This window comes from Pelobates fuscus, chromosome 9, assembly GCF_036172605.1.
Source record: "Pelobates fuscus isolate aPelFus1 chromosome 9, aPelFus1.pri, whole genome shotgun sequence".
Classification (NCBI taxonomy): domain Eukaryota; kingdom Metazoa; phylum Chordata; class Amphibia; order Anura; family Pelobatidae; genus Pelobates; species Pelobates fuscus.
In genome coordinates this window covers 49,736,852-49,750,826 of record NC_086325.1, presented here as the reverse complement: position 1 = coordinate 49,750,826, position 13,975 = coordinate 49,736,852, and the positions used below count along the sequence as shown (strand labels likewise).

At 41.7% G+C, this 13,975-nt stretch overlaps 1 protein-coding gene across 2 annotated transcripts in view; it reads left to right on the top strand.

Moving 5' to 3' along the window:
* Positions 1-13,975, top strand: part of AMOT (angiomotin) — a 118,452-nt gene that overhangs the window by 80,333 nt on the left and 24,144 nt on the right. For both annotated transcript variants that reach the window (XM_063431943.1, XM_063431942.1), the window contains exon 3: positions 2,098-2,968. In XM_063431943.1, coding sequence (XP_063288013.1) covers positions 2,136-2,968 — 833 coding nt within the window. In that variant the 5' untranslated portion in view covers positions 2,098-2,135. The remainder of the gene's footprint in view (positions 1-2,097; positions 2,969-13,975) is intronic.

Below are 13,975 nucleotides of genomic sequence, written 5' to 3'. Positions count from 1 at the left end.
TTTTTGTTTTAATTAAATCTTCTGGTACAACTGATATTTTTATGTAGCAAAATCTTTAGTTAATGGTAGAATGAAGAGGGCTCTATTCCCATGCTGCCCTTAAATTACACCTGTCGTCTAATAAACATTGGAATCTTGATCACGATTATACAAACCTAGTTGATACATTGTTCTATCTTTGGGCATTTATATATTAAAAGACCTGTGAACTTGGGGGCGGGGCTGGGCCGCCAAACTGGTCGGTCGCAGGCAAGCAGAGCTCCTGCAACATCGCACAAATAATCGATTAAAAATATGCCTTTACACAAAAAAAGCTGACCGACGGCTACGAAGCCTAACGCAGAGGCACCGCTGGATCCAGGGAGAGGCTGGCTCACCGAGCTACAGTCCCCTGGAGGAGATATCCTCGTGGACTTACCTGAGGCCTACTCCGGAGGTGAGTGGGGCAGACGGCCGCTGCCCCACTGGCCTGCCACACAGCACCCAACCTGAAGCACGACGCTGGGCGGACTCGGCCCCGTTCCCCCCCCTATGGACCGGGGGGGTGATCCCGGTCCTCACCCTAAGGCCTTGATCGGGACGCCGCGGCCGATGCTGGGAGGTCTGACCGCTGGGCCCAAGATGGCGGGCGCCATGTGCGCAAGCGAAGAAGTAAGGTCTAACACCTAACACTGGCGCCCAAGGCTGACAAGGCGGCTCCAGCTTTTGGACACGGCTAAGCCGAGGAGCGAGCTCACTTACCCCCGCAGCCACTTCAATCAACGATGGCAACGGCGACACAGGGGAGTAGGAGGTAACCCGCAGACTGACTACCGCCGGCTGAACTGATGGAACGTGTCACTGACACGAAGACAAGCCGACCTCGCATCCCACACCACGCCTGAGACAGACTCACCCAGGAACCGAAAACCTCATGCCGAGCTCCCCTCCACGGCTGACGCTGACAATATGAATATCGGGAGAGACGAGCACACTACAGCACAGCCACAGTCCTATGGGAACCAGCCAATACTCCACAAAGCAGCATGAGGGGACTGGGTCCTGGTGCCTGCCCCGATGGACATTCACTTCACGGCATACAACTAAGGCAGAGCAGATTCCTAAAGATAGTGGGACTCTCGCTGGGTGTGGGGTCTCTGGACCGACAGGAAGACGGCCACCCGCAGAGGCAGCAATGGTGGTCCCGGTCGGCTGGGGTGATATAAGCATTGAAGCGACTTACCTATTCATGATTACTATTTACTCACAAAGCTTTAGTTGTCTTACACGATGTATATACTGTACCAGCATGTATTAGTGCATTTAAAGCAAAATCACTGTCCCTATATTACAATTACGCAAACATAACTAACCCATCAAGCGCCAATCATTTTATTTCACCTACTGTCACTTTGACACTCACGACATGTAACTTGTGCCCTAGTCTATGTTCCCTGTTGGCAACCTAAATAATTGTTAAAATGGCAGAGAAATGATTAATTCTTATTTTCCACGTATACCTAGCTCAAATGACGATTTAGCCATGTTGAACGACAGTTATCTTGTTGCATTTTATTTAATTTCACGCTGACGACACAACTGTTTAACCACGCTTGTTAAAATTATAAAAATTTGTGCAGACTCTCATGCCACTGTTATGCCAATGTATATCTTGAAATACGCTGTTGTGGCGTCTGTTGATTCCTTGTACCCTCCTGCACAGCAAAAATAAAGAATTAAAAAAAAAAAAAAAAAAAAGACCTGTGAACTTAACTTTATATGTTTATCTGTCTGCATCCTTGTCTGCACTGTATATTACATCCTGCATATATCACTAGAATGCATAGGCAAGCAAGACATTGTGGGATGCTGCATGCCGCATTTAGGAGCAAGTATGTAAGCACCCTGTACTATTGCTATATTCGTAGTTATTAACACAAAAACACAAATTTAAAGGTTGAAGTGGAAATATTTTGCATAAGATTTAATGTTTACATTTGCTGGCAATTGGATAAGCACAAGTTGTCAATTATATTGTTTTGTGTTTTTGTTGACTATGTGATGCCACTTCAAGTTTGCATTGAAAGTAATTTAGCAATTTTCCCACTACTTTTTCAGGTCATTCAGATTCCAACCTAGAGGCACCGCCGTTGGAGATGAGGTCATCAGAAGAGCAAGCAGCCACAACAGTGTTGCAGAGATTGCTGCAGGAGCAGCTTCGTTACGGAAATCCTAATGAAAATCGCAACCTATTGGCCTTGCACCAACAAGCCACGGCGAATGTGCCTCCATATGGTGGTGGCCAAGGGTCACAGAACGAAGGAGTGACCTCTCAGGATCCCCAGCTGAATCCACATGCAGCCCGCCAGGAGCCTCAGGGGCAGGAGATCCAGGTGGAGAACATGATGGAGAAACAGATGCCAATAAGATCTCAAAACAGTGAAGATCTTCCAAGTTATGAGGAGGCCAAGGTCCAGTCACAATACTTCCGAGGGCAGCCACACGCAAGTGTTGGTGCTGCATTCTATGTGACTGGAGTTACTAATCCAAAAATGAGGACTGAGGGTCGACCCACTGTCCAAAGGGTGAGTCCTGGGAAAGTTCATCAGGATGATGGGTTGAAGGACCTCAAACAGGGCCATGTTCGGTCCCTAAGTGAAAGACTAATGCAACTTTCATTGGCAACAAGTGGGGTGAAAGCACATGCACCTGTCACCAGTGCGCCACTTTCTCCACAGCCCGGTGACTTCTACAAGAATCCTGGATCCAATGAAATATACAGGAATCACTCACAAAGTGGGGGGCAAAAGGTAATGGAACACAGGGGGCCTCCACCTGATTACCCATACAAAAATATTTCCACTCTTCCCTCACAAGGAAAATCAAAGGAATTTGGACATCATTATGGAGACCACAGAAACAACCAGCAGAACCGCTCAGATGGCCCTATGGTTCGATACCAACCACCTCCGGAATATGGAGCTCCCAGGTAGGTCATTACATTCTTGTGGTTTTATTTGTCTTCTGTATAGTAATATGGAATCTGCAAGTTTTAGCATATGTGTATTTGGCAGAAGTGTGAAAAGAAAGATATGACAATAGTCACATATTGTCTAGTTATTTATTGAAAAGGCTGAAAGGTAACTTTGCAGATGATATCTGGAATATTTGCAGTTTATTACTGATTTCATCTTTCGTTAATCTAAATACTGTTTATTGTTTTGGTAATAGTGCAAGGATTCTTTGGTGTCACGAATCGACCTCTTGTCAAATTATTTGTGTGGTTTCACAAAAAACGCGACTCACTCTGCAACCAAAGTTCGATCCTTTACCTGCCAATGTGGTAGTGTTAAACTAGTGCAACCATCAAAGGTAGTCTGTGAGAAATGTAGTGGTTATGGTGATTTTAGAGTCCTAATAAGTAACGGTTTCACGGTTGTGATGTGTACATTTACCTGTATGATGTGTTCTTGCAAAACAAAAAACAGGGTTATTGACTAAATTGTGAAATTCTGAATTAATTCAAAATGATAAATATCAAATCATTTTTATTTAAAAAAAATAATAAATGTATTTGTGTTTTATTAGAGTTATACGCTTAGTATACATCTGTGGCAGTATATGTAAGAAGTAAACAATTGAAGAATACTTTAAGCCTAGGAAAGGAGCAACAAGCAAAGTTATGGATTAGCCATGTTATCAAACGGCAGTGAAGCCCGAGAAATAAAGAAAAGGGAAAATTGGCATATTACAAGGGGACTAAGGCATCAATGGCATTTCTAATACTGTCCCTGGTGTCACGCAAATGTTGCTAGGCCAGGTTTCCCCGTGGGACCGCTCGCTCTGGGGCCTTGTTCTTGTTCGGGATATCCACTCGGTTTGTCTCCTCAGGCATGCTGGCGGCCGGTAGGCCCAGTTTGTGAAAGAGCGTCTCTGGATTATCAGAGGAGCACAGGTTGAGTGTTTCAGTGCCGTGTGTGACAGCGAGAGAGCCCTCTGCATTCCAGTGGTATTTGACTGAGCAGTCTTGAGGCTTCCTAGCAATTGGTGCCAGCTGTCTTTTTTGTGCGAGGACAGAGAAGGGAAGGTCGCTGTAGATGGAGACAGTATGACCCTCAGAAAGCACTGCTCCCATGTTTCTGGATTTGTTTATTATAGCGGTTCTCACTGCAATGTCTCTGGTTGTCGCAATAATGTCTCTAGGTGCGTCTGCTGGTGCCGCTGCTGATTTATGTACTTGAAAAGCGGCCAAAATATTTGGGGTGTATGTAGTATTTTGAATGCTCATTAAGGCAAACAGTCTTTGAACGTATGACCCCTCCCTTCACCTGTTCAGGTATCCCTCTTAGGCATACATTCCGACGCTGGTGTCAAGACTCCAATGTGAGCACCATCTTGTTTAGCTGTTTAACTTGTGTGGTGAGACCCTCTACTTGCTGCTTAGTTGCCTGAAGTTGAGTGACCTGTGTCCGTTCTCTTTCTTCCACCGCTTTCACTTTTTCTTGCAGGACCTTTATGGCAGCTTGTGTTTCCTGTAGGCCTGACTTCCACACTTTTCTCAGGTCTACCAGCAATCGTTTGATATCTTCCTTTGTGGATGGGGATGAGTCCTCATCTGATTCAGCTCTTTGATACACTCCTGCTGGGTGAGGTGAGCTACATGATTCCTCCTCCTCAGGGGAATCATTAGAGACGTCTTGTATACTGTGGAGTACAGGTGCCATCTTGGTGTGTAGTGGCAGAGGGGTTCTCTCAAAGGGACAGCCTTATGTCCTGTGATGTTAGCCTCTTCGTCTGATATTGCAGTTTGTGCTTGCACTCCATGCCTTCTGTGGGTTATTAGGGGTGCCAGGATCACCCTCACCGGCAGGGAAGGGGGGAAGGTAGTCTCTGGCGGTGTCTACACAGGATGGCAATCCCCCGCGCAGAGGGATCGGCCGCCTCCCGTCTGCCCATGTGTAGTAGGCCGCGGCTCTTACTGTGACGTAGGCGCCCTCGACTGCACTCCAGTTGTGGATCGAGGTGGCCTCTGGAGTGTTCCCCAACCTCTAGTGTGTGTGATCCGATCGTGGGACAGCCCGGTCAGGTCGGCAAAAACACTTATATTGTCGCGTTCAGCCGGAGCTCTAGCGAGGTGCATCTGCTTGGCTCGGCAGTTAGGCTCTGCCCCATAATATCAAATTTTAGACCAAAATATCCAAACTGGAAAAAAAAAATCTCTAGTTCAGCTTTGTTTTCAGATTACTATTTTGACCTAAAATTTACAATTTTAATCACCTTAGTGTAAAAACAACACTGGCGTGGCTCTCTGGGGAAGGTGGTCTGGGGATTTAGTGATTTAACAGATACCTAGTTTACCTTTGTCTATTTGAATGCTTAGTATTGTCAGGGTACCTGAAGTCTCTACCTCGGAGGAGGTTAGACTTTCTAACGGCCGTCCTCTCAGGGGGACTGATTCACCCAATTCTCACAGCTCTCATAACCGTTTACACGCCGGCCGCGATAGCCCCGCTTCCTTTTATGACGCGGCGCTCAGGAGCCGACGTCGTGACGGCAATCACGTCCCGACCTGTCAATCTAGTTCCGAACAACGAATCAGGTCTCGGCAGGGGCAGAGTCATCAATCAAAGAGCTAGGTATAAAATAGGGATGTGTGTAATGGTTCATTGCCCTGTCGTGGTTCTAGCTTGTTTGGTCACTCAGTGCTCTTATTACTATTGTCTCTTTGGTTCTGACTCGGCTTGTACTTTCGTTCCTGCTTATCTCTCGTGTCCTTTGACCTCGGCTTGTCTCTCGCTTACCTGTTCTCTCGTTCCCTCGACCTCGGCTTGTCTCTGACCATTCTTTGCTTTCTCCTTACGTTAGTCCGGCCATTCTAAGGTCCGGTATACGTACCTAGCTCCTGTTTGTATTCTGCGTGTTGGATCCCTGTCCCGATCCTGACAAGTATGTACATAGGCTGACCATATTATGATTTCAATTAGTGACAAATATAATAAATACATGCTTTGTGGTTGTAATTGGGAAAATTATAGAAGACCTTCTTGGCCTCATACAGCCCTAAAATACACTCAGATTGATAAAATACATTTACAGTGTCCCCTTGCAATTTCTGAATCCCTCTTGTGTCTTGTGGAATGGAGACCGTTGTAGATAATAAAAGTCATGCTTTGATGCTGTATTGTTTCTGAACAAATGTCCCAGTGAACAGGGCCGCATCATCGCATTGTTACAGCCTGGCAGGTCTCTTGGAGATTAGCTGTGAAAGTTTTCTGCATAATAAATGTTACAGAGAATGATCTAATGATGAACGCATCCTAAATATTCTGTTTCAGACTGGTGAATGCAAAATTGCAGGGCAGAACACGTTTGTCTCGCCCAGGCTGGGGGAAATAAAAGGCGACTGATTACCATAGTCTTTGAACTTAATGATACAATAATGTTGTAAATCCAAGGCTTAACGTTCGATGACATCTAATGGGTCATGTCCCTCAATACCATCGAATGAAATGGGTTTATGGGTGGAGCATGGATAGAAAAGAGGTGGTAATTTGTGAAAAATTGGTAAATCGGTTTTGCCTGAATGTTGGTGGATCTCCAAATAAGCCTTGCCCCTATTTGGTCCTCATGGTGCCCCTAGTATAGTGCCAAGTATGTGTCATGGAAAATCCACCCCAACTAGTCACAGGACTACAAGAAACACCGCTTGCATCATGCACGTGGCCTGCAACTCCTATATTGAGTCAGCTATTACTGCACAGATGTTTAATACCGGGTTAATAAATGAAAATTTAGGGATGTATGTAAGTGCACTAATTGGCTAAATTTTGTTCTGACGATATCTTGAGCTGGTCAGCTGCATCATGTTAAGTTAGCTATTAAGATATAGAGTAAATGGATGAACACTTTAAGCACCATAATCTCTTCAATAAGCTGTAGTGGTTATAGAGCTAGAGTGTTCCTTTCATGATGGGTCTACTTTAAACAATTATTCCCACAGGTGCTGATGAGATTTACGTGAGTCATTGAGACTTCCCCACTGTCCAAAAAAAGAGACTATGGATACTTTGTGTTTTCAGAATCTGTAAATGTGATTAGACATTTTTGTGGCTTTATCTCTGTAGTTCCTCACAACCTGCAAAAAATGTGTGCGTATAAAAATACCTTACAACAAAATAACAGTATCCAACACTGCTAAATGCTCATAACGCAATTCCCTGGGTTTCCTGCTTTTACGCCAGTTGTTATATCTATTGTTTTTTTTTTTTTTTTTATTAATTCATTGATTGTTATTAAAGTTTTATGATATCTTTGGATTGTGTTGGAATTCCACTGAAGTCCATATGATTATTATTCAGTTTTACACAGTTTTTATTGTCTGTACATACACATTTTAAAGGGACTCTCCAGTGCCAGGTAAACAATCCGTTTTCCTGGCACTGCAGGTCCCCTCTCCTTCCCACCTCCCATCCCTGGTTGCTGAAGGGGTCAAAACCCCTTCAGTGACTTACCACAGGCAGTGACGATGTCCCTTGGCGCTGCTTCTTGGTCCGCCCACGCTCCTCCCCATCACCACGTCAGCCGGCCGGGGAGACCTAATGCGAATGCGCATTAGACCTCCCCATAGGAAAGCATTGAAAATGCTTTCCTATGGGGATTTTAGCGACGCTGGAGGTCCTCACATAGTGTGAGGACATCCAACTACGCTATAACACAGAAAATCTGTGCTATAATCCCGCAAGCGCCCTCTAGTGGCTGTCTAGTAGACAGCCGCTAGTGGAGGAGTTAACCCTGCAAGGTAATTATTGCAGCTTATAAAAACTGCAATAATTACAGTTGCAGGGTTAAGAGTAGTGGGAGTTGGCACCCAGACCACTCCAATGGGCAGAAGTGGTCTGGGTACCTGGAGACCTGTCTTCCGTTTAATCTCCAAACACCCAACTGTAGAGAATTAAAAAAACAAATTTTAAAATGTAAAAGATTCTCTAACTCATCCATAGCGAACGCTTGGCTATTTTAGTATATATTTCCACATCTGTCATAGTCACATCTCACCTATTTAATTCTATGTTTTTTTTTATCCAGTTTCCAGTTATTTACAATTGTGTGTTTAGTGAGACGTTTAGCAATAATCTAAAAGTTGTTGTGATCCTAAAGGTTTCAAATAGTTTATTCTATTATTAACCCCTTAAAGACTAAAATGTTCATGCTACATCAGCGTTGTCTGTGTATACTTGTTCCATATTGTATTTCCAATTACTAGAATGTTGCCTGTTGAATATGACACAGCGAGACATTTGTTTGTGGAATGCATTCCCCTACTGGTTCTAAGTGGAATTGCGTGTGTTCCATATAGCATTCTGATTGGCTGAGACGCACATCAGATCATACAAGCACATTTGAAAATACCTTTGTTACAGTCAGTGAGTCATGTTTCACTGCAGACAAAGGATTATTACCGCTGTAATTCTCTACCTCAAGAGACTCTTCTCTCTGGAATGTGATGCAACAGTAACTTACTGATTGTCACTCATGCATTTATATTTAATTGCCGAATTGATATATTCATACAATTATTTCATTTCCTTACAACACAGTAAGAGTTAATAAACATGCCTTAAAAAAAATATTTAATTTCTATATCCGGAAGTATTACTTTACTGAGAGGGTAGTGGATGCATGGAATAGCCTTCCAGCTGAAGTGGTAGAGGTTAACGCAGTAATGGAGTTTAAGCATGCGAGGGATAGGCATAAGGCTATCCTAGCTATAAGATAAGGCCAGGGACTAATGAAAGTATTTAGAAAATTGGACAGACTAGATGGGCCGAATGGTTCTTATCTGTCGTCACATTCTATGTTTCTATAAAATAATTATATCTCATAAAAAAAACAATTTATGCATTTTGTGTTTACTCACAAGAGGTAGACCCCACTGCTGTTGTAATTTTAAAAAATGTGTTCTCTAATAAAGGTTTATTTTACATTTTTGTCTATGAACACACATCAACACTGCGTACGCAAGATGATCTGCAGTTTGGAATATTGTGCTTGTGAGAATCATTGTTTACCCAACTGAAGATACACTCCGTACCTGGTTTTGTTGTGTGTTTGCAGATCATGATTATGCCACCTGTCATCGCTGGATGCACACACCAGGTTTTCATTATTGAAGCCAAGTCAAAAACATTGAGAGAGAAAAAAAAAAAAGCATTTTTTGTGAACATTTTCTTTTAAGATTTGCAAAGCATTATGGGAACGATAGTGGTGTGACTTTTGTTGGTGTAATTTATGTCTCCTGCTGTTTTAAAACGGCACTTGCTAATTCTGGCTGCTTTGTGCGTGACTATAGTCGGCAGTGGGATCACCAGGGCGATTCTGCTTCTATGCCAGTGAAACTCTTGCTAGACTTTTGTGCGTTCAGCTATGGCTGGGTTTCCTCTCACAAAAATACTTCCTGAAGCTTTGACTGCCCAGCTGGAACTTCGAGACCAGACAAAAGGCTTATCTATTATCCTGCACAGGCTGTGTACCCAGATTTTGTGTTGTTAACCCCTGCCACCTACTTCAGATTGCAGTGGTTTTGTACGTAGGGCTGTACGTATAAACTTTCTGATACTTCAGAGCAATATGTCTTAATATTTACCATTGCAATGAAATGGGAGACATATAATTGCAGCTGTACTAACCATTCTTTAACTTGCATAAATGCAGAGTATCAGTCTATCAGTCTATTTCAAGTAGGAAAAAGAGGGGGGGGAGGGGAGGAGGAGAATCACAATAAATGTATGTAGAAAGGATCAAATTCAGAAACATTATTTAAATATGTTACTGAAAAATCATCATAACCGTTAAAAACCAGCTGTAGTGGTTATGGTAGTAGTAACCTGGTTATGATGGTAGAGTAGTACCCTGACCCGGTTCCCCAGTAAAGAGGCAAAGCATTTACCAAAGGTTTGCCCTCTTACCTGGGTCCCTGTCGGACTCAGTCTCCTGGAGGCTGGTTGACACATTTCCAGCTGCCATTCATTGGTTGAAAGCGTGAGCCAATAAATTTGCACAACAATAAATTTAGAGCTCTGGGCTGGCTGACTGACACCCCTTGACGCTACACCCCTTGACGGAGGTGGAGTTATATCTCCAGCAGTCAATGGGTTTAAACTCTGTATTATTAATATTCATAAATCAACACATTCTGCAGCGAGGTACGATGGGATTGTGAAGCATTTAATAGTGAAACGCCGCGCATACAGACTCCAGGCTCCATGACCACTTCAAATCACTGAAAGGGTTATGGTTCTTGGAGTAGCCCTTTCAAGTGGATCTATGAGTTTTAATGAGGATACAATGCATATGAGAAGCTTACATTATAAAGTACTCTGCTGTATGTAAGCCTTAAGGATGCAGCTAAACCATGGCATTGTAAATTAACATTCGGCTGCCTTGACGTGACTTTTCCCATAAGTATCATAAAAAAAACAACTGATGATGTGCAATGCGAGCCTATGGCATCCCTCTATGCTTGCATAAAAAGATCTATGGAAGGTTCTGCTGCCTTGCATGCTCTAACATAGATCTCTACTTTGTACTATCATGCATGTGCAATAGTGCAAAGAAAGTTTCCACAGCTCTTGGCATGGCAGGAGAAAGGAAAAAAAAAAGATGATGGTGCCAAAATAGGAAGAACTGTGTCAGTAGAGATCCTTTTCCCTTTAACTTCCCAGTTGCTATTCTAAAATATGTTATCAGGGCCGGTAGGTGTCTTTGGAAACAATATAGAGTTGCCCCAAGTAACAGGTTGATGTTATTAACATAAATCAATAGAATCACTGCCTGGGATGTATTAACTGATAAAATCGTAATTACATGTGTTTTGATACAAAGAGCTTACTGTTCTTTCAAGATGATATCATCATCATCATCATCATCATCATGTTATAGTGTGAAGGAAAATCCAAACCAGGAACCAACATTTTCAAATGAAACAAGAGAGGATCACTTATGCAAATTATCTTTAGAACTCAAATTAAGCAGAAAGAATTCTGTGCTGAGGCTGGGGTCCCTTATAAGGTATGGGCATTGTCTGTGGCGGTGTAAGCAGGTGAGCCATGGCATTACCAACCAATGTAAATTGCAGTGTTATGGCATCAAGGCTTGTGATCTAAGCATCCATGCTTAGTACCTGCTATCAGTAGAGGTTTTTTTTTTATTTTTTCTTATTCATACAGAAATAGCCAGTCTCATACATTATAGCATAATAACTGTTAGTATGCACGGGATTAACTTTATACGCAACACCATAGTTATTTTATCATGCTTATTTTGCAACAGTTTAAACACAATACTGTGAAACACAAACCTTTTTGTTACTGTTGGGATGGAGCCTCAGGTTTGACCAGGGAGTGGATTTCCAGGTGTTGCAGAATCACAACTCCCATGATGCTTTGCCAACGTTACAGGTGGTAAAGCAACATGGGACTTGTAGTCGTGAAACACCTAAGAATCTACTATTTTGGCCACCCATACTCTAAAATACAGTTATTATTAGTATTAGCCCCTTCCTTCTGTCTGTGGAGCTTTATTGCTCTCTCTGTCAATCATGTGACCCTCTTTCCATTGCTCTGTCTGTAGTGTCGTCCCTTCTATACGTTGTGCTTTTTCTCTTGTACGCTCTTGTCTATTTTATTTCATGTAATTTCTAGTTTCCAGAGTTGTCCCCCTCCCCCCCCCCCCATTCTCCCCTCTTTAGCTGTATCCCCCCTTTCACTCCTCCACAGTCAGCAGACAAGTTCATCCAAGGTCTGCAGGTGGTAAATGTAACTTGCTCTTTGCTGTAGTTATGTCTCACTAACTTTCCCATCCAAAAGGAGAAACTACGTGTATATCAAGGCGCTTACATTTCTATCTAAAAGACGTGTTTAGGATATTTCTACTAAACAAGCTGCTTCGCACTCTAAAGTGTATCCTCTAACACCAAAAGCAATAACCATAATTTTTTTTTTTTTTCCTGTTTAAAGAAGTATAAAAATTTCAAAACATCAGATTGTGTTTTGAAAGATTTTTATTGCTGTGAAAAAAAATGAACATCTCAGAAACAAACTGTGTTAGAAAGAAACTACTAGTAAAAAAAAAAAGGCCCTGTTTTTGGTTCTGTTGACATGGGTTCTCCTACTGGATGGTAAGGTTATAACCATAAAAGTTACTTACTGGATTGCTTAAGACATGGGTCCTCAAACTCTGGCCCCCCAGATGTTGCTGAACTAAAACTCTCTCATGATTCTTTGAATTGCATAGATAGCCAGAGATTCATGGGAGTTGTAGTTCAGCAACATCTGGGGGGCCGGAGTTTGAGGACCCATGGCTTAAGACAACATAAATGAACATAGAACATATATATATATATATATATATATAATATATATCATCTCTATCTCAAAATCACGATGACTGAAAAAATATAGTTTCAATAAGAGGATATCGTGCTTTTATATAGAGATTTAATTGTATTGTTTGTTATTGGTTTATTTAATTATTTTTGCCTATATTAATAAAATCTTTTCATCAAATTATTGAGGACCATTTACCTTAATTCACCACCTGGGGTGGCATCGCCCGACAAATAGATGCACTGTGATCCTAATTTAAGGCTCCAAAACATGTGAGTGATACTATATATGGTTTTTACATTTATTTGGTTCTAAAATATACTACACTATATTTCTTTCATTTTGTCCTTATCCTTGAGCAAAGAGATACCTATCGAGGGAGGGAAGGGGTTCCCTGCACAAGACTCCAAAAGAGATCAATTAGAGCCGACGTCTAAACTCTAATTCGTGTGAGTTGGCATTTAAAAGTTCTTTGACACAAAGTGTATTTTATTTACATACACATAGTACCATCTGCACTATTGTGTTTTATCTTGATCTTTTTGACTTTATTTTTTTCGGTATTGGTGATTTGGGGTTTATATAAATGTTTTTTTATGTTGTCTGAAGCGCTCCACTAATTAACTTTTTAACCTTCCCATCTGGTAGCTACATCCACATCAACAGAATCAAAAAAAGTAATTGTTTTTTACAATAGTTTCTTTCCAACCGAGATGTTCAGTTTTTCCACAGCAATAAAAGTATTTCATAACGCAGTCTAAAATTTTAAAATATATATACTTATTTAACATAAAAAACCTATGTGTTGTGTGTGATTCCCCTTTAAAAAAAACAAAAAACAATTTTATTCACTTTCTATGGCACACAATTTTTTTTGCATTTCTTGCATCATGTGAATTCGTACAGGACTTTATATGCTGCAGGACAATTTTTAAACCGGTAGTTTTATTTTGTTTAACATTTGTTTACAAGAGCTTGGTCTTTTAATAAGGGCTTGTGTGATTGCATTTACGCTGTAAGAGATGGTAATTAAAAGAGAGGCTGGGAAACCAGTCTTGTATATTCACAATATCAGGTAAACGACAACTTTGAATGGTGATTATGAGAAAGATGACCTACATTCTTATTAGTGACACACAAGCAGTCACAGATCCACCTTCTCCCAACGTGGGAAGGAAGGTTGATGCTCTCGATCAGCTACAGGAGCCGTGAGAGAATCACTCTTCACTCTACATTTAAAGAATTTACTTTCTTTACTTCTCGAGACAAGTGTGTGTCGGCATAGCTTATCTATGAGAACATCAGCCATACAGCAAAACTGACTGGAAGCATTGCGTTGATCTCAACTGGGATTTTATCCTACAAAAGATGGAATATATGCGATGAAGCAATGCTTGGAGAAGATGCCAAGAAGGGGGTGTTGACGCATGGATACTTCGATAAAAGCTTGATATATTGTGAGATCTGTGGTTTTAATCTGGGCCAGGTGCCTACTTTTCATGTATGTACAGCGTTCTTTGCATATTGTTTATATAGAGCTATTTTCTGTATGTAGGAATAATTTGTGTTTTTTATAGAATGTGTTCTACAATGTATTCGTACACCTTGTTAAT